This window comes from Pseudopipra pipra, chromosome 3 (genome assembly GCF_036250125.1).
Source record: "Pseudopipra pipra isolate bDixPip1 chromosome 3, bDixPip1.hap1, whole genome shotgun sequence".
Lineage (NCBI taxonomy): Eukaryota > Metazoa > Chordata > Aves > Passeriformes > Pipridae > Pseudopipra > Pseudopipra pipra.
In genome coordinates this window covers 21,739,919-21,760,594 of record NC_087551.1, presented here as the reverse complement: position 1 = coordinate 21,760,594, position 20,676 = coordinate 21,739,919, and the positions used below count along the sequence as shown (strand labels likewise).

Here is a 20,676-nt window from a genome sequence, read left to right as displayed (position 1 = left end):
ACACCACAGAGAGCAACCTGGCCCAGCCACATGGACTGCTCATTGTCAAGAGCTACACAAGGAGGAAAAAATCACCTGACCATTCTGTCATTGTCCAAACGCTTTTTAATAACAACCAGAAATGACCAAGGGACAAAATAGAAAATAAAATGCAAACTTTGCATGATAGCTGTCTGAGCTTTTTTCTTTTTCTTTTAGAAAAGCAAAAACTAGCCCTCCCTTACCTTTAAATCTCATGTCTTAGCTGAAGTGTTTAAAACTGGATGTAGTTTACGGTTAAAACCATAGCTGGGAATAATTACCTGGGGGGGGGGGGGAAGTGGCAAGGTTTGACCTATAAAAGCATATAATGATTCAGAGTGTCAATTGAATCCTCTCAGGACATGATTATTTTTATTCCTGCAGCAGCCAGTATCTCTTGACTACCTTTTTGATGCTTCCCAGGGAATAGAATCATGTGGTGTGGCCAGTGCAGCAATTATGTAGGCAAATGTGTTCAAGAGCCTTTCTGTTAAACTCGTTTATTTGCTAATTTATCGTCCTGTCTACTGTGGCAGGAATTAATTTATCAGTGCTATAGTACAATTTCACTGGTACTTGTACTGGTATCAGATAGTTGTCAATGTGACAGAAGTACAGAAAATAAAAGGGATTTCGTTGTAATCTGGTCCCTGTAAAACACAGGAAGATCAGATACAATAGCCCTCACTCTGTTTTCCTGGCAGTTCTTGTTGCTTGACATTTGATAAAACATCTTGTCTGTCCTGTGCTGCTGTGTCAAAGTCTTGTGTACAAAATGAGCAAACACAAACTTACTCGACGTCGTAGAAGCAGTTTAGCAGATTATATTGGCCACCCCAAACAAAAAACTAAAAAACTTTTTTTTTTTTTCTAGTGCCTTTCAGTTCAACATGTCTTTATCTTAAGTAGGAAGAACAATCAGCAAACACCTTAGTCTGCTTCCACAGCTGCCTCCTAAAACAGAAGGCTATTTTCAGGTCTAAGACAGAACATTATGGCCCAAGTATGAACATGGGATATAAAGCTGGAACAGGCTTTCCCAAAGTTGTTTACCAGATGTTACAAAACTCAGTGATTATAGTTAGAAATAGAATCCACACCTTGGCTCTTGCCTTCATTTTTGGCTCAGAGTGGGAGTTCTGGTTTAATTCCTACCAAGTGTTTTAAAAGTTGGCTGATGTTTAACTCCTGATGACTTTTGAAACAACAGGGAACTTTTGAAGGACTGGGGGGAAAAAAGAAGAGCAAAAGTGGTGAACTCCAGACTGATATCAGCCCTGAGCATAACAACCGAAAGGCTGTTAACAAGACTCATTTGAGGTAAATAATGTCAGAAACACCATTCAAAAAGGTTAAAAACATAACCATGCTAAGTTGGTAAGAAAAAAGAGAGATTTTGACTGTGGTTGAATGAGATAAATATGTTGGTTTAAAAAACTTCTGTAAACTCCCTGGCTTTGTTCTGCATGGCATTTTGACTAAGAAATTAGAACACTAGAAAATTACACTTGTTTACAAAATGGCTAACTGGCAGATCTGTGAATCTAATTAGCAGTAAGGCAGGTGTTTCTAATGCAAGAATAATTTTTGATATTATAATATTAAATTATTTCTTTCAGTTATCTGAAAGAAAACATATAATCATTTCTCATAAAGCTTAAACAACTACAGTTGGGGAACTCATGAATAATAAAGTGGTGGTTTACTCTGACAAAGTGATGTGCATTGCTTAATGACGGAGATGTAGGGAAGCATATATTTTTCAGCAGGGATAATGGAACATCTCTGTTGTGAAAATGCAGGCCCTTACTTACAGAAGGCAAGTCTTATTTGGGAATAAGTGTTGCTGAAAGACATCCATACCTTCTTCTAGACATATAGCTGCCTGTATTTTCCTACAGTGACAGTGGAGACAAAACTAGCGTGGTATCATTGCCTATCAAGGCTGGAAATCTCAAGTGTAAGTACAGGGAGCCTTTACTGCTGTTTCCTTTGACAGGTGGATGGTTGTTGCCAGAATTATACATCCTGCTCTAAAACTTTACTGCTCAAGAAGCATTTACAAATTGGGAAGGATGCAGAGAGGATCCATAAGAATGATGAACTCTGGAAAACACTCTTCATAGAGTCAGATTTAAGGAGGTGAATGTATTTAGTTCTGCAAAAGGATGGTTAAAAAGTAACTTTATTCCAGCTTATGAGCACCTAAAGACAGGACAGAAATTAAACAGAAAATAAATGCATCCTAAAGGAGAGATATTAGTTCCTCTGGGTAAGGTAAGTTAGCATTTGGAACACTAATGAAAACTGTGATGTAACTAAATAAGGTTTGGACATAGTTCTGAACCCTTCCCCCTCAACTTTCTAAAACAGCAATGAATGGAGAGAAGACTTAAGGAAAAAACAGGCTATATAACCACAGCAATTTATTCTTTCTGTGTCTACGAAACTCAGAGATACATGTCAGTCATCAGAGATCACCTATGAACTTCTCTGAAACTTTATTTTTTCTCAATTTTTGCTGCTATTGTTAACTGATACAATTTCAGATTTTTTGGCCAATGCAATACAAAGGATACAAAGACAGTTACTTGTGATGTTCACATCTATGGGCCACAGGCTGCAGTCTGCACTGGTAATAGTTTATCTGGTGGGAGGAGTGCTTATTTTGGCATTTCAGGGCAAACAAGACCATTATTTCATCAGAAACCAGTGGTAAGTGAGGCTCAAGTCCTTAGATTTTATTTCAGATGCTCTTTACCATGCTATCTGTCCTTATGAAAAGCCTATGTTGGCACATTAAACTACAGCACATGGTGCTTTTTAAGCCTCAAGCTCTGATTCAGCATTATTTGTTTTCATCAATATATTAATGCTGCAGTGCTATGAAGTGAGTGTATAACAACAATTTTAAAATGGAAGAAAAGTCTCTGAAACACCAAATAAAGCCAGAAAACATTACTAAGTGACACTGCCTGTTGTTCTTTGCCATGTTGTTTTCTAATCACATGCCAAATTCTGCACACTTTGAAACTGTGAGTGCTCATGCTGACATTAACAGGAATTTCCCCAGGAGGAAGGCAAGATGTAATCAGTTCTCCATAGCTGACCACCCATTCCAGCATTTTTTAAATGCTTGAAGCCTTTGGCCATAACCTACATCTGCTCTGACTGGTTCTGCCCTTCCAACAAATTCATGGTTGTCAATGGTGCTGACAGCACTTGACACAATTCTTTGTAGACCACACCAAAATAAGGAGAGGACACATTCTCTTTTATTTGAGCAAAGACAAGATTTGACATTTGTTTTGCTTATGTAAGGGAGATAGCCTGCTTTTCTTAAGGTTTTAGTGAATATAAGTAAGGAATGCTAGAAGCTGGTGTACAAAAGAAATGTCAAGATGCTTCACCCCTGTTTAAAGTACTGACTGATTGCTGATGTATGCTACTTTTCCTTTGACAGCAGAATGCAAAGTTAAAACAGTCAGTGCACAATGGTTATGACAACACTCCTTTTCTCTACATCCTTCAGTAGCTCCCACTACCCTCTTCCCCCCTTTTTACAAATACTCTTAAACAGCACTGATTCTAAAATGGATGGGAAGGATGGTTTGGTGATTAAAACGCTGTGGTAGGACTTGGAAAACTATCATTTAATTCGGAGCTCTACAACAGGTTCCAGTGTGATCACAGGTATGTTAATTAATCTCTGGTGTCTTAATTTCCTCCCTGTAAAAGGGGATGATGGCAAGCTGGTGCATAATTTTGAACAGATACTCCCCGAAGATATCTTGAAATGTGCAGTGGCTACTATGAAGGAACTCAGATCCCAAATGAAGCTGCCCACACAGCGTAGGATTTGAAGTGTGAGAAGAAGAATTTATGAACTAGATCAGTGGTTTAACCATCGATAGCTGAATGACGCAGTGTAGTCATGCATTCGATATTCCCTTCACTGCAGCTCCCTTCTAACAGTGATATAAGCATATATTTTTTACAGACTGCAAAACTTATTGTTAAAAACCAGCCCATTAATGCTCCATAAACCTGCAATGATAGGAAATTGATGTTGGCCTATAGAAACATATTAATTTTCACTTGATTGCTAAATGATCCATTCAATTGCCTAAGATTCGTGACAACTAAGGTTCTACATTTGTAAGGATAAAATTATGTTTATATAATTGACTGTATAGATTATTCACAGAAACTGTAGAGAAAATGCTGCAATTTTTTATGTCTTTGAACTCTTTGGAGAAACAGCTTGTTCTTTTTCACAGGTGTTACGGTCTTGAAAATCACAGTGCAACTTCATTTTAAACTGGCTAAAATCTGAATGGAAATTATTGCTTTGACTGATGTCTGTCTCATGCAGAGAATTAGAAAGAGAAAAACACAGGTTATAAAAAGTCCACTTTGTGCCATATCTAACTACTTAAGGACTCTGCTGGTACATGGAAAAATGAAATTCCTCTTAAAGAAAGCTACTATTCCTTTTTCCAATTACTAAAGCAAGTGTTTCTGCACACACTTGTTTGCATGTCTGGGTTTCATATTTATAAAAATGAGTCACAGCACATGAAGCAATTATATGATCAACACTCCTCAAAAGGTGAAGGAGAAACAGTCACATGGCCTCATGTACTCATGTATAATATTACTTGTAATTCCTTTTGGGTAAATGTATACCCTGTACTCCTAAAAGTGCAAGGGAATTGTGTAAAACATACAGGGGTCTGAATAGCTCATCTTGCCATTGTTAGTAGTTTCACGAGTGTTTTCTCCTCGTTTTCTGCCAGCTCGTTTGGGACAGCTTCATACACGCATCAGCCTGGGTTTCTGCTCCCCTTACTGAGCTGATCAGCCTCAGGAGATCTGACTCAAGCTCGGGCTCAGTGAATCTGGGGCAGAGTATCATAGTACCATGGGAATAATGGTTAGAAGAGACTTATGCTTCCAAGGTCCAAAAATGTAATTTAACTGCTTAATATTACTTGTTAATTATTAATTCCTAATAACTAAGACATTTGGAGGACTCCTGGATGCCACGGTTAAGTTTAAGTGTCAAGCTCAATGCTGTATTAATAAAATACCTGAATTCAAACAAACTGACTTTTCTCCTTTGTTCAAATAGAAACAATGGCTTGTAACATTTTTTTTTTCTCCAGAACTTTCACATTTCCATTGCAACAGGAATTCTTTTTGATTGCTGGGACACTCTTCTGAAACCTAGTCACTGGCACGTTCAGCAGCATACCTTATGCTCTTTCCAGACTCATTAGATGATCTTTCTAGGAAATGTGGCTTCTGCTGAGAGTAAGAAATGTAAACATCCTCCTAGGCAGACACTTGGGATAGCCAAGGAATCCTTGTTTTCACAGTAGTTTCATAAATCATGCAGTTCCCATGACTGTTAAAGCATCTCTGCTTAAATTTTATCTCCACAAGAACACTTAGGATGATGAACTATATCACCCATATGCCTGATCTTGAAACATCTCTGCCTAATCTGCACTTTGTCTCTACAGTTCTTAACCTGCAGTGCAACACTACAGATACTTGTGAAATGGTGCACTTAATTTATAGGAAATAACAGCAAATTATTTACAGTGTTTTATCTGCAGTACATTTATTCTTAAAATGAAACAAAGCATTGCACATTGTATTTTCTTCTGCCTTTTCAGAACTAATCCTTGTAGCTATTTGAGTTTTTCTCTTTAATTTTATAGATTTTTGAATATCTCCATCACTACCGAGTGACCTGAATTTTCTTTTTAGCCTACCACTGAAACGTGTGGTATCCAACACGGATCACACATTTGGAAAAATCCAACACAGATCACACATTTGGAAAACAAAGTTACACCTCTCTAAGTGTATGGATTGAGAAGAGGTAAGAAAATATATGGCATCAGAATGTGTATCTGTCAAAGTTCTGATAAATGTCAAGGTTCTAAAAGAACACCACATTTAGTAACTAGCAATAGCAATAGTGGGAGATGGTTGTGGGAGAAAATTGTACACGAAAAGAAGAAAACACTGTGGTCTTGTACTAGACAGAAAATTAGATTTGTCCTCCCATTATTCTCGTAGGCTGGCAAAAAGCCTTAATTTATTTTGTTTATGCAAATGATAACCAGAGGCCTATTTTTGTAGGCATATTATACTGCTCAAATGAATTTGCACATCAACCCCAACAGCAGCAATTGTACCTCCATTGTGCTACTGCCCTACTTAATGCTTCAGAAGACGTAAGTTCTGATGCACATTTTCATTGTGCATTTAAATTTTGAGTTTTTTTCTTCAAGGGATAAAACTTCTTTTGCCAAGACAGACATTTCTGGAGCTAACCTGTCAGAAAAAAGACTTAGATCATACACAGAACCTTTTAGTGAAGATAAACATTAAATGACAAAGGTGATTTGCATTTCCCTGGTGGGCTACTGACAAAAATTGTATTGGGTCCTCATTTTCTCTGACTGAGAGTTAGAAAGTGACTCTCACTTTCTAACTGACTGTTATGACTTCTATGACCTCCAGGCACCTCATACTCAGCGTGGGCTTCTAAATTAACAGAAGCTGCACAAAACAATACAGTCCTGCTTAGTTCTGTAAGATAAATACCTTCCTAAGAAAGCATTTTAGAAACACAGATAATGTTTCCCTCTGATATATTGTCTAGGAACTTGTTATTGTGGCTAACTCAGCTGAATTAATTCTATGTCCTCTTGATATTTTCAAGGAGGTGAGATTCTACTCCTCACGCACATTTGTACCAGTATCATCTCTCTGTCAAATTAATGTTCTTAGAAAACTTCCCATGGCCTTTCTTTCTGTTATTAGAGCACTGTTTTAATAAAGTGACTAATACAAAATACTGATTTTGAAATTATTGTATAAAAGAGCACTGAAAAAAGAAAAACAGTTGAGCATGAGGAGTCAAAAGACAAAGGTAAGGGAGTTTTGATTGTAATGTGTTATGATCTTGAACTTGTTCTCTTGCTCTTGTCTAATGAAGATCTCATGTGATACATTTTTCTAAATCTTTGTGGGCAAGGGTTACGTTTGCCTTCTTGACTTGGGTGTATTTTGCTGGAGCAACTGCATCTCACCATTGCCTTTGAGCTATCTTTGTTTCCAAGTACATTGCACCCTGCTCAGAGCAATAGCCTACTGCAGGTCTCTGATACGTGGTTCCCACTATGCATACACTGTGGCAAAACAAGCTTTCATTTTTCTACCTTTTTAAATTTCATTTTAAAATGGGGGTTTCTGTGCAGCAAGTGTGCTGCCTTGCATGTAACTATCAAACAGAAAAGTAGCATATGCCTCACAACCTGGTGAACGAAGAAAACTAAATACATTCCAAAGTTAATGCTATGTTTCCAGGGAAAGTGTTGAACGGGTTCCTTTTAATCAACCTTTCTTCCTTTCAAGAAAGGAAGGGCAGGAGAGACCCTGCCTACACATTGGGTCCTGCAAGCTCCAGCCAAGAGGTGGCGTTAAGGCGCAGTTCTCTTACCAAAACCCCATTTATTCCTCAAAACCCGTCTGAGCAGCAGTATGCCTGATGCCCAGAGATACACGAATCAGCTAAGGAAATGAAAAATACGGTATGGAATATCAAGGAATTCAAAGGGCCAGCAGTCTGAGTTTAGACTGGAAAACTAAAGCGATTTATGCCTTCAACAACCTTGCATATCAGCGAGTTAGCTGATAACTCTGCAGGTCAGAATGTGTCTGTGCAAACAGGAACCAAGTGCTAGATACAGCTATTAAGTTAGATGTTAGATTAGATACTAGGTACTACTGTCTTAACCACGATGATGCATATTTTTGGCACGTATATGCCTTTTCAGAACACCATCATAAAAGAAGACAAGTGTTTCCAAACCAAACAGGTGGAGTCAGACCTATTTTCAAAACAAAACAAAATGAAGCTACTCACATTTGACACTGGTATGCAAACTCTTTGGTGCAGATGAATCAACAGCAGCTGTATTAACAAAAAGTAGGTTAAGTCCAATGAAACACTAGCATGATAAATAATTATATCAAAATGTGTAGAGGTGAAACTGATCATCCCTAAGGTGTTGAATTCCCTGTGGGAATATGATACTAAACTGCATAATATTAGCATTATTAATAGTATACATCTACAGACGACCAAATCCTATTGTTTCCCTCTTGATGTATACCATTTTCTTCCTATTTTCTTCTATTATCTTTGCCAATGGTCAGGTCTCAAAAGCTAGCATAGCTTAAATGTTGTCAGGTTAGTTGAGTTATACCAACTACAAGTATAGTTGCAATGATAGTAGATGAGGAATTGACCCCTTGTCTTGATCTGTGTAAAAGCAAAAGGTAAGTGCCTCAGCAGCGCTGTTACTGGTTCAGTATCAAATCTGGGTCTGGATTTTGTGGCTTTTGACCATCTCTACTTAGGTATAGAAATTAGACCCAGTACAGCTGCATTTATTAAACTTAATTTTAATTTACAATTTAAGAAAAGCTTTTCATAATGGCACCTACTGCTTCCCAGAAAGTTGGTATTGAGTAGTACAGCTGCTATCAGGCAGGGGAAACTGCCAACTGATGCTCTGAGTGTGATTCAAATTGTCCTGAGGCTCAAAGTCATCAGTTTGTCATCATCTTTCTATCAAAAGGAGTTATTTGAATACACAATTACATAGGCAGTTTTGAACACCAAGTTTTCTGTTATTTGGTGATTTGGTTTTCATTGTAAAAGATTAAATGAAGTAAGCTTCAAGGAATCAAGCCCTGTCACTACTGCTGCACAGTCTTCATTAAGTCATGTGTCCATACAGAAGATGATAAGGATGTTAATGGAACTCTATGTCAGATTGCATATCCCTGTATATAACTCAGGTACATGAGGAAATACTATTTTTGACTCTGGAGGGAAAAGCAATCACCTAGAAGCTCAATATTCCAGTTGCATTTGAAGGACACTGACTGAATTTCCATCTTTCACTTTTGTGATTTCTGTCAAATGTCACAGCAAACCAGAGTTTGTACAAGTGCTCCAAAGTTTCAAACATGCAGGGCTCCCCACCATCTAGAGTGAGACCAAATAGGTTGTATTTTAAAAAGCAGCTGTATTCCAAAAATTGGAGAATATTTAGAAGGATACTGGAGAAGGCCTTTAGACAACCCTGACCAGATTTTTCAGAGGAAAGAAATTCTATAATCTCCTGTAAAGATGTACAGAACATGTGGCAAATCAGCGTTTCAGAGCCTCAGGTAAGTACAGAAGAGAACCTTGACATTCTTGCAATATTGCAGTTTTTTATATGTATGCAGGAGTTAGCTCTACAAGGAAAACCTGTGTGAATGATGGACACTATAATAAGTAAAATAAGTGTTTTAAGATTAAAGGTTCCTGCTGTAATACACTCCAAATCTGACTTCCGAGAACTGTAAGTTCAGATTGTGAAACACCTAAGAATTAGAAATTTTAGCCACTGAAAACTTTGATTAGCACCTACTGTGAGAAACTCCTTCCAGATTGACTGAATTCTGCTGCAGAGAAGCAGGACTGACATTTGAGAAAAAGAAAATTGAAACCTGTTTTGGAACAAAGCATTTGGCTCCTTTTATCCTAAGAATCTTTTGTGTGTATCTTCTTCTGAGCTTTAGGAATGTAATAGACATAAAGACTGCAAAACATCTCTGTTAATTTTATTTTTTATCTTTGCTCCCTCATTTAGACATCACCTGTTGAGAATAAAATAAATTTCAATTCTATATGACAGTCTTTGCTGCTCTTAATTAGTCCTGGTGGTTCTGTATATTTATAAGCGATACACTAGAAGATGAATTCTGCAGTCCCTGGAGTTCTCTGTTTCTGTGATATTGGCCATGCAAAAGCAAAATCACTTAAGTACAAAAGTACAGAGCAGCAATCCAGCCTCCAGCTCCCAGTATGAGTGGAATGGTCATGAACCTTAGCATGGTTGAGGTCATCAATCTTTCAAAGAGTGGTTCTGATACCATGATAAAAAGATGTGATATATTTGAGTCAGGTCATTTTAAGATGATGCATTTGGCACTGCAAATTGATGAAAAGGATTGATCTTCTGGCAAAAAACCCACAGCACCAACCTCATTTATTGTTCAACACCTATGTGTTATTATAAAGCTCACTGTGTGTGATCAGTGAATTGTTTGGTTAGAAAGCCTTGTGAGCCCAAGGGCTGGAAGTCTTGCAGTAACCTAATTACAGCTATGACCATTCAATTCCAGTTGTTTCATCTGCACCTGAAACACCAGGAAGTTTACACAGCTCCAGACAACTGACAAAGGACATTTTTTTTTAAAATCCAAATTCTGTTTCTAGTGGTTTGCAGCTATTTGCAGCTATTTGAAGAGGCCTCAAGAACATAACTACATGTGGTTAATGGAACTTCCATCTAGGTTACTTAGGACTAATACCATAATTTTCTAAACATCAAAAGATGTAACCTCACTGTTACTCTTCAATGGTTTCTTCCAATTAAACAAATACCTGCCCTACTGTTCTCATTTTACCTTTCCTTTTAGTCATCGGCCATATACATCTAAACAGAAATTATGAATAAAATAACACGGGGAAATTAAGCAATATTTCCCTTCCTAACACAAACCTGTCATTTTGACTCTATAAACTTTACATCTATAAACATTTAGGGATGCTTGTCCCCAGACAAAGTTACATTTCAATTGAGTGTTCTACATATCTCTTAAGGCACATCATGTTATACCTCACTTTTAAATTTTCCTATGCCTGTTGAGTTAGCAACAGAGAGAGGGAGGAAAGAAAGGGGAAGAAATTCAGAAGCCAGCCAAAAATAGGGACAACTAACATATCTTTGACTGTGATTTTATCTTTTACTTACAAAGATACTGTGGTAATTAAAGACTTGACGCACCTTTGGCAGACATCAGTTTCTTGAAATGAGCAGCCATGTGATCTTGAATGAGGTACTGGTTGGAGAGTTTGCAGGAAGGTCCAGGAGAAAAAGCTGTGAGCCAGAAAAAACTGAGTTTACTCAGTGGGGCAAGCAATGTTTCAGGTAATAATGGATCTGAAAATATTATAATATTTATCCTCTCCTGCTTGCAATAAAATCAAGTCAATATGCATTCTTATATTTCAAAAAGTAAGAATAACACAGAATGTAACATGAAAAAATGGTAAATTATTCTCAGTGTTCATGTTTTTGAATACCTGAGAATTATGGTTTGCAATAAGTAGTGTATGAGCCTTTGATATTTTTGAACTCAAGAGAATAACAGAGGATCTCACATTTTAATATCTGATATAATAAATATAAATATAAATAAATAAAAATAATAAATCATTTTCTTTTTGAAAGATTTAATACCAGAGAGTCTTAAATAATAGTGGAGAGCATTAACGCTATTATTAATGCTAGATAGTAATATTAGAGGATATTACAAAGTACTGCAAAAAACTGCACATTAATGTCTCACCTCTTGGTCATACCAGACCTAACTCTGGCACTCTACAGTTAGGCAAATGGACTGGATACAGACAGATACAGAATTTGGGCTAGAAAAGGAACCAGAACATGGAGCTGAAATGTGTTACACACAGACTGACCATAACACTCCTCTGAATCTCTAAATCGCAAGACTTCTCAGACTCAGAAGAATTTGTCTCTGTGTCTGACCTAAGTTCATTAACCCAGGAAAAAAAGTCAAGAAGTAGATAAACATTTACTTGTTTTAAATTTTAATGTGGCAGTGTGGCTGAGATAGAGAATTTTCTTTCAATCTGTTTCCAAACAAAAATATTATTTCTTTCTCAAATCCTCTCAATTCCTAAACAGATAGGATTTGTAGATGGAAAGTTGCTAGCACATAATATTAAAAAATCAACAGAATACAGGAGATCAGAAACCTAATGTGCCTTTGGCTTTCCATCCATGGACCCAGAATGACCCTTACACTTGAGATAATCAGGTCATCCAACCTATTCAGATTTGGTTCTCTGAACCAAAAAAGTAATTGTTTGTTTCATTGTTCATGTCCCCAATGTACCATTTCAGTTAATAACTTAGTTTCATAGTTTTTAAAGTGTTTTGAAAAAATAGGAGACCTTGGGTTGAGAGTCTGGAAATCAATCCTTCTAATCTCAGTTTGGCTGCATACTTGCTGTGTTGCTTTCTCTTACCTAAATCTCTTGCCTACTAAGTGAGCCATTGCTACAAACTGTTTTTCACTGCCAAGGAGTTTGACTGCATTCAATTTATTGTGTTATCTTCTGAACTTTAAGAAAGAGCAGGACAGAACACCTGATGCTAGGTTTGTTGCTTCATTTAGTATTACTTCTTCATATGCTCCTACAAGTAACTCAAAGCCTGCCAGAAGGGCACTGACATAAAGACTTGATTTCAGCAGTTTGTCCAGGAGCAGCAGGACATCCCAACATGACCAGCTGCAGAAAGGTACTGTTACTTCAGCTCCAGGACCACCCCTTTGATTGTTCATCACACATGTTGGCACAGCCAGAGCGTTCACATTGTGATGTAAGGAGGTGCAGAGACATCAACAGAAATGACGATTCTACGTTCGCTATAAAGCAATGGAGAACTTGGTGCAATATTATGACCAAACTGCATTTACCTTTTGTCTCAATTAAATTGAACATGAGTAGTACAGGTGCCACAATGGAATCCAATACTTGAAGCAGACAAATACAAAGCTCACAGACTTTCTAATCATGAGCATTTACCATACGTCCAATTTCATTCAGGGAAACCACTCGTGGGTGTCCATACTATGCTATAGAAATAAAATAGTTAAAATCAGTACTATTCTGTTTCAAAGGTTTTTTGTGCTTGAGACCAGTAGTTGTTCACTCCAAAACTTCTAAAACTTAATTTTTTTTCATTAATTTTGCCAATTGTTCTGTAGCCTCCTGCTGGCAAAAGCAACTGGAACAAGCTCTTCACTAATATACAGCACCATTCCTAGCTGGTGGAAAGTGGGGCAGCCCTCCTGACTTCAAGGAATGGCAGTGCCCTAAATCACAGCAGCTAGAGGCTCTTGTCACTAAGGGAAAGAAAACAGATTTTGGTAAATGCCCCAAATCCTTCCCTGATTGGCAGTGACAAGCTGATTTAAATATATGCAGTGAAAAAGACAGCATGACAGAAGAACGAAGTGATAATCTAAACAATATCCAAAGATTAAAAAGGGATGGAAAATCCATTTATAAAAAGAACATTCTTCTCAAAATGAATAACCGCCCCAAATTTGAAATGCTAAAGATATACAAGGCACTAGTAGTTTAATCTAATTTTTGTCTCTCATAAAATCTAACTCTATCCTGTGTCCAGAAAATTACTAACATTGTGCAATAAGCAGCATTGTGGTTATTCCTATGTAAGGGAAAAAAAAAAAAAAAACAAATTATTTTCTTTGCCAGAGACTTTCTGTTGAACTTTAGTAAGTCATTTTGTGTTCTCATGTCTTAATCTCTCTGAAAAGAGAACCTGAAAAAATACATCCCTTTCTAAAAGAAAAGGCTTTAAGGATAAAAAAAATGAAATGGTGAAACTTAAGGGGTGCCCAATTAAGTATCTCCGACTGTTAGAGAGGGTGATCTTATTTGAACTCGCTGGAAATGTAATATTTTTAGACAAATTTTTCTTATGTTTTCTTTGAGTAACTTCAAATTGAGGGAAATGGGAAATAGAAATTTTCTGGGAATTTTAAGTAGCCCTGTTATAAGGCACTGTTGATGGTGCAAACACACATCACGTCGAATTGAAACAGCCCTTTGTGTGCTGTTATGACAGGTAATATTCTTAAGCCCATGTTTGCACAGAATCCAAGTTTTGTATTTTCTGCTGCCTTACAAAGATCTCATTTACCTGCAACATTCAGCAAAATGCTTGATCTAAGCTTTCAACATTTCAGAGTTTCAGCATTTTCTATATACAAGCACAGTTCTACATACAGAAAGTTGCCTGTTTCTGAAAATCTTTCCAAACTCTGACAACTATTGTCCATTCAAGATATTTACATCTTGCTTCTACGTATGAGGAAAGATCTCCAGGAAACCAAGACCCAAGAGTGAGCAATAAAGAAGAGTGACAACTCTCTCAGTAGTGACTCTTTTTTATTTCCTACTTTGAAATTACTTTCTTAGCAATTTATTATGGTCCTGAATGTGTAGTTGTATGGTGACTAATTTACCTAGTTTCCACTGATTGAATTGCAAGAGATTACTTCTGCAAATCATGTCCCGAAAATATATCATGTCTAGAGGTACAACATCATATCATAAATCTAGTTGTAGCAGTATTAAAGTTTTACTGATACACAATGACAGTGATAAAACACATCTTTTCCTGAAAAACAAAATATGCTTTTGAAAAACACAAGAGGTGACTTTGCTCCTCATCAGACTGCTGATTCAAAGCCGCTACTTTTTGCCTTACAGGAGTAAAAGCCTGTTCTCACTAACATGCCAATTATTTTACTCTTTTAAAGACAAGTGTAACTGCAGTGCTGTTATACTGTAAATAGTTTATAACATTCCAAATTGCTAATTCCTACAAGTGGAAGTGTTACAACATGGAGACAAAGCCATATGTACTTATAACCAAATAAAATATGGACTTATAACCAAATAAAAAAACTCTTCAGGGATACTGAAGCCTCAAAAGCATGGAAATATCCAATTCTTATCTACCCTTCACAGTATTGGAAGTGGGAACCATCTCTGCAACATCCTTGGCTTTGCCTGTAGTAAACTGGCACTGCAAGGAAAGAGCTATCTTGTATATTACTGAGATATTAGCAATTAGCTAACAGCTAAGACATTAGCAATTATCATTAGCAGTAGTTCACAGTTATGGTCCTGCAATCTGTTGTGTCTGGCTACTTCCTCATCTTGTATTTAGACCCTAAATTTGGAGGGGAGAGGGGCCATCTCTTTGCTCAGTGTTTGTCTCATGCTTAACAAGGTAGAACACCTGCCCATCATGCAGGTAACAGAGTAACCACTGCGAAAGTCTCAAAGCAAAGTGACCCAGTGACTGGCTGACAAATGTTTTGCAACTCCTCTTTCTTCGGTTCAGTTGCATAGTCATCTCAAGCTGCTCCCCTCCTGGCTAAGAATTTCTGCCTATTTTCAGCTACAGGAAGAACTGGCAGGCATTGAGCTCTGGCTTATGCTTTAAGCATCGAACAGAGGTTTCTCTGCTTCTGTTCCCTTCGGAAAATACACATATATCACTTCTAGAGGAAACCAAAATGACAGGCTGCTGAGGTGAGGATGCAGTAGGTGTCCTCCTCATGGTCCTTTGGGGTTCTATTGAAAAGGTGGGAAGAGAAGGATGGTAGGACAATACCCTCTAGGCTCTGAAATGCAGAGGTGCCTATTTGAAGAGAGTGAAATGCTTCTGATTGCAGCTGGGCTTCATCAAGGGAGAGAAGGCGGCCAACAAGGACAAAAATGGTGGGCGGTGGTACCAGGTAGTAGTGGTGGTGTGTTTGCCAGCATTTAATTAAGGACTGAAACTATACTGGACCTGAAGAAGGTATAGTGGAACAGCATTTCTGAAAAGGGAAGTTTCAGGCAGAACAGCTTTCTAGCAGTTCTTCTACGGGTGCTTGACAAAGATCCTGACCAGTAAAGCTGCTTGGCTAAACTAGAGAGCTAAGATTTTTGTAATAGCAGGTATTAGAAAGACTTATCTACTTTATACTGTTTCAATAATAAAATACATATTTTTAATAATCTCTTTATAGTCAAGCTGTTAGTTCAAAATTGGAGCACTTAGGCACCTTTCAAGTAATAATTTGAATACTTACGGCTACTTTTGAGACTCATGTGTCCTCTGAAAGGTCCCATCAAGGAGTAGGTAGGCACCATGGCTATCTGGGACCCCTGGTAGGGAAGGAAAATGTATTTGTTATGTATCAATAATAGCACGGTACTATGGGGATTACAGAACAGTCACCCCCTGGCCAGAATGCCACACTACAACTCATACAGGTATGAACAGGCTGGCACTTTTGAGTTTACTTTCCCTGCCAGATCACTTCTGTTTGTTTTAATCCCTACCAATTAGTGGGACCCTTTTGACCAGATATTTTGAGAGAAAATACTCTACTACGACAGCATTAACAGGGCAATTTTCTACAGGCCACAAAAATGAGCCATGGCATTGTGCAAAGGTCACATATTTTGCAATCTGAAAGATCATCTCTGCTAAACATAAATCTTCAAGGCAAAAGAAGGAGTGGCTCAGTATGTTACTGTGCTGCTCATACCCAAGGGAAGCAGTGGGGAAAAAAAGCACAATATTGAATATTTTCTAAAGATACCCTACAAAATAGGATAGGGTCACATAATAGTAGCCAAACCTAGAAAAGCCAGACTCAACACAACAAAGAAAGCAAACAAGCCCTCTCTCATTTCAAATTAAGGGCAAGTTGCAAGAAGACAAATTCCCATACACAGAATTCCACCAATTTTACGAAGATATGTCCCACTGCTAATAGATGAATTCATCTCACATGAGTAACAGGGTAAATTTTACAGCCAACAGGTAAAATTTAACAGCTGAAAGACCCTAGTCTCGATTTCCAAAGCCACAGGGGTTCACAGGATTCAAACAGACACAGATTCATAGGAATGAAGATTTCAGTCCCTACCAATCCAATGGTATGGTTTTCTACACAATCATGTTCCTAACTCCCACTAAAATCAAGAATAAGGTGGTACCTTAATTTGCAAGTCTGATCATGGAGAGTAAATGTCAGTCCTCATTTTTAACTTACTTTTAACTTAGTGAAATGATTCGCCTATATGCAAAAGTGCCAGCAATAATTTGAACTGTAATTTAAATAAACTTTCATCAGTTTAAAAACTTATTTTGATTCATCTTAAACCTAATGCTGGTTAATATGAAGCCAGCTAGTCACCACTGTAATGTGTGTACGTAATCTTCACCAGATAAATCTTACCACTTTAAACCCCACACTTGGAAGTCCATGCTGCTTAAACAGATAAGTCAACTGGCATACAGGAACCTAAAGTTCAGGAGCTTTATACTCCAAAGGGTTGTCTGGCAGCAGAAGTTGCTTGATTGTGAACTTAGATTTGCCCGATTAGATTTGACAGTTGTGAAGGAAATATCTCCTAAGAGATGATCCTGAATGTCAAAGGACATACCGAGTGCCATCAGAACTAGAAAAATCAATACAATTCTTCCTTTGGTTTCAAGGCAATGTTGTAATCTGGGGGAGAAACCAGGAGTGTCTGGCTCTCAGACAATGAAATCTTTACTTTTGTTCTCATACATGTATTTCAGAATAACTTTTGGTTTCAAAGGCACTGCTGCAAGTTCACAAACCACGTGTTTATACCTATAACCAAAACCTGAGAGCATAGACTTTAGAACTGATTACAGGTTTTGGATCTTTATTTGGTGACACTTGAAAAAGAGGCTGTTTTTTCAGAGTGCACTTCCAACTCATTCTGAAATTCAGGCCTCACCACTGGGAGCTTAGGTTTTGGCAAAATCACCTGTCTGGGAGAGACTTCATAAAGATAAAGGATGCAGGTAACAGAGAGCATTATAACAATGTTCTGAGAAAACAGAATCTGGAATGATTATGAGCAGTGATTTTTTTTTTTTTTATCAGATTCTGCCACCTTAGACTCAAAATAAAAACACTATGAAATAAATGGGAGCTGAGTAAACTTTATTGCTTTTCTTCTGTGCTCATATTTCTAATTGTCATGGGTCCTTAAGTTAATAAAATCATCAAAAGGTCAGATTTTTTCTTCTTTTTTTTTTTTTTTTTTTTTTGGTGTCTTTTGAAAACGTCCTTCTGTAGTCACAACAGGATATGGGCAAAGGAAGTTACTGCTCTCAAATCCAAGGTAACATATCAAAACATTTGGTTATTTTTTTTAAATGTTATTTATTTATATAGATTCCTTAAGCAGTTTTAGTCATGTTTTGGAAAATAGTGGAAGTTAATCATAGCTTCATATGTACTGGCTAAAGAATCACAGAATCACAGAATACACCAAGCTGGAAGGGACCCACAAGTTCCCCCCATCACTGAGTCCAACCCTTAGCCCTATACAGGACCATCCCCAAAAGTCACACTGTGTGCCCAAGAGTATTGTCCAAACACTTCTTGAACTCTGTCAGGCTTGGTGCTGTGATCACTTCCCTGGGCAGCCTGTTCCAGTGCCCAGCCACCCTCTGGGTGAAGAACATCTTTCTAATATCCAACCTAAACCTCCCCTGACACAACTTCAGGCCATTCCCTCAAGTCCTGTCACTGGTCACCACAGAGAACGTAAAAATTTAAAGATTTAAAAGCAAACTAGTCTAAGTTCATCTCACTGTATATTACTAATAATAATTTGGATTCTTTAATTTATTTTGAAATATAAACGATCCCTGGCTTAATCTTTATTTCTTTTAGCTTTTTCTTTTTTTTTATGTCAAACACCTGTGAAAGGCATGACAGATAGAAGGATATTATATTGAAAAGAGCTCTTAATCATGTGCAACTTTAGAACAGAGAGTAATTCTTTATCTTCTTGTGTCCAATCCTTCCATTTTAGCTCAACAATTACCTCACTATGATTTGAAGTAGAAAAACATCAGTGGGAAACTGCTCTGAGAACAGATAAAATGGAACAAACATGTATCAAAAATTGTAATTGTTTGAGCAAAGTACATTTAATTTAATAAGTGTGTGCTATGTGTAACACATGATGCAGGCACTAAACAGTTGTTATGATGGAACAAAGTCACAATAATGGCAGATCTTTAACTACCTAGTCCATTACAGGAGCATTTTTTACAGCAGTTGACTCATGCAATAATGTTGCTGCTGTTGTTTGAACTCTGGTGACTTCCTGAAGTCTCAATCAGATCACTGTCCCAAGCTCTATACAAATAGTCAAGCACTCATTAACAGACCCAAAAAGTTTATAACTTTTGCAAACCAGATAACTAGCATTTGGGGGGAGGGAGGGGGAAAGCATTGTCTTCGTTTTAGAGACCAAAAAAGGTTGTTTTGTCCATTGTAATACGATGAAAAGGTTTAACGGCAGAGAAGTGCAACTTGATTTTCTGATTATCAGATCAGAGTCTAAACCTCAGGACTTCTACTTTCAACTTTATCAAAATATCTAATATGTGGAATTTTCATTGTAATGAGAAGAAGCGCTGCTTAGTTTCCGTAGCTGATTTAATTTCACTGGATTATAATAAATAAATTCAATTGGTTAGTGTTATACTTTGCTTTTTTACATCAATGCACAGTTCTTTTAACAGGAAACCCAGTCTGTAAATGATATGGAAAAAACCCAGGTCTTTCTTATACCAGAGAGATAGATACTAAAATGCTTCACAGGGAACTGTACCCATTGAATATAAACCACAGCACATCTAAAAAGGTGACAGTAAAGTGCCAAATGGAAGTTAGAGAAAAGAGAGATGCTTTTTTGCATTTTAACTAATAGCAATGCACAGATACAATCTGACATTGCTACTGGCATTCACAGAAGACATAAGACAGACTTTTTTTGAATATTTTGAATGATATACAGTGGAATAGATTAAAGAATACAGCTAAGCAGTTGCTGCTGTGAGAGGATCATTCTCCAAAAACAAGGGGTTTGATTCTGTAGCTTTGTACTTGCCTCCAGTAAGCTGCTTGGAGCAGCATCAGCTCCAAGATTTGAGGGCTTTTGTGTGTTGAAAGATTTGGCTCCCAGTACAAAAGTTAGTGACAAGTGATGTTTTTAAGAAGGTTCCAATGTCAGTCTGGTCTCCTGTGCTGTTATTCACCATTGACAAAATATCCTCATTCACACGGTCAAACTTCAGGATTTATCACCACATACTATAGTGGGTTGAAAACTGGCCATACATGAGGCTGTCACCATTGACGTGATTATGGAAAATTTAGAATGGTTCTGAAACACAAACAGTTTTGATCATACATATTAAGCAGTGGAATTTATGCTTGAAATAGGGCTTTTCTATTAATAGAGTAAGTTAGGGTAAAAAGGAATGGACCTTCACCCACACAGGAATACAGAACTATAGTGCCTCAGATATGCATATGGGATTTGGTGTTCAGACCTGATTAATAGATATGCATTATTTGTCAGCATCCTAAAATCCACATTAATTTCCCAGTGGACTGGCATACTCTGGGTCCATATCTCAATACCTGCAGAAGCCTGAGTCCCTTGTCAGGCATCAGATATGGAACCAGTATTTGCAAACTTAATCCAGAATATAAAACCAAATCCAACTGGACTATTATTTCTGCAGTACTTTAAAGCTGGACAAAACATTTGTAGAAAAACAGGATTTTTGTGGGCATAATCTGTTAGTTTGCCAAAACAGAAATATTTTGCAGCAAAGAAAAAGATTTCACTGAAATTCACAAATAAGGCCTGCAAGGAATTCTGCCAGCTGCAGGAAAGCAGGGGCTCCCAGGACTTACGGCTTCAAAGCAGTCACACCATATGGCCTCCCCTCTGTTTGCCAATCCAACACCTGCTTGTTTCCAGATCCACCAACTTTGTGGAAGTAGCAGGGCCATCCTCTCACTCTTGTGAACCCAAAA

At 37.5% G+C, this 20,676-nt stretch overlaps 1 protein-coding gene across 1 annotated transcript in view; it reads right to left on the bottom strand.

The window, feature by feature from the left end:
• Nucleotides 1-15,939, bottom strand: part of LOC135410619 (spermatogenesis-associated protein 7-like) — a 39,204-nt gene extending 23,265 nt beyond the window's left edge. Inside the window, exons 1-3 of the mRNA XM_064647357.1 lie at nt 15,874-15,939; nt 10,953-11,045; nt 7,970-8,017 (exon numbers count right to left, since the gene is read on the bottom strand). Coding sequence (XP_064503427.1) covers nt 7,970-8,017; nt 10,953-11,045; nt 15,874-15,934 — 202 coding nt within the window. The 5' untranslated portion in view covers nt 15,935-15,939. The remainder of the gene's footprint in view (nt 1-7,969; nt 8,018-10,952; nt 11,046-15,873) is intronic.
• Nucleotides 15,940-20,676: the final 4,737 nt, after the last annotated feature.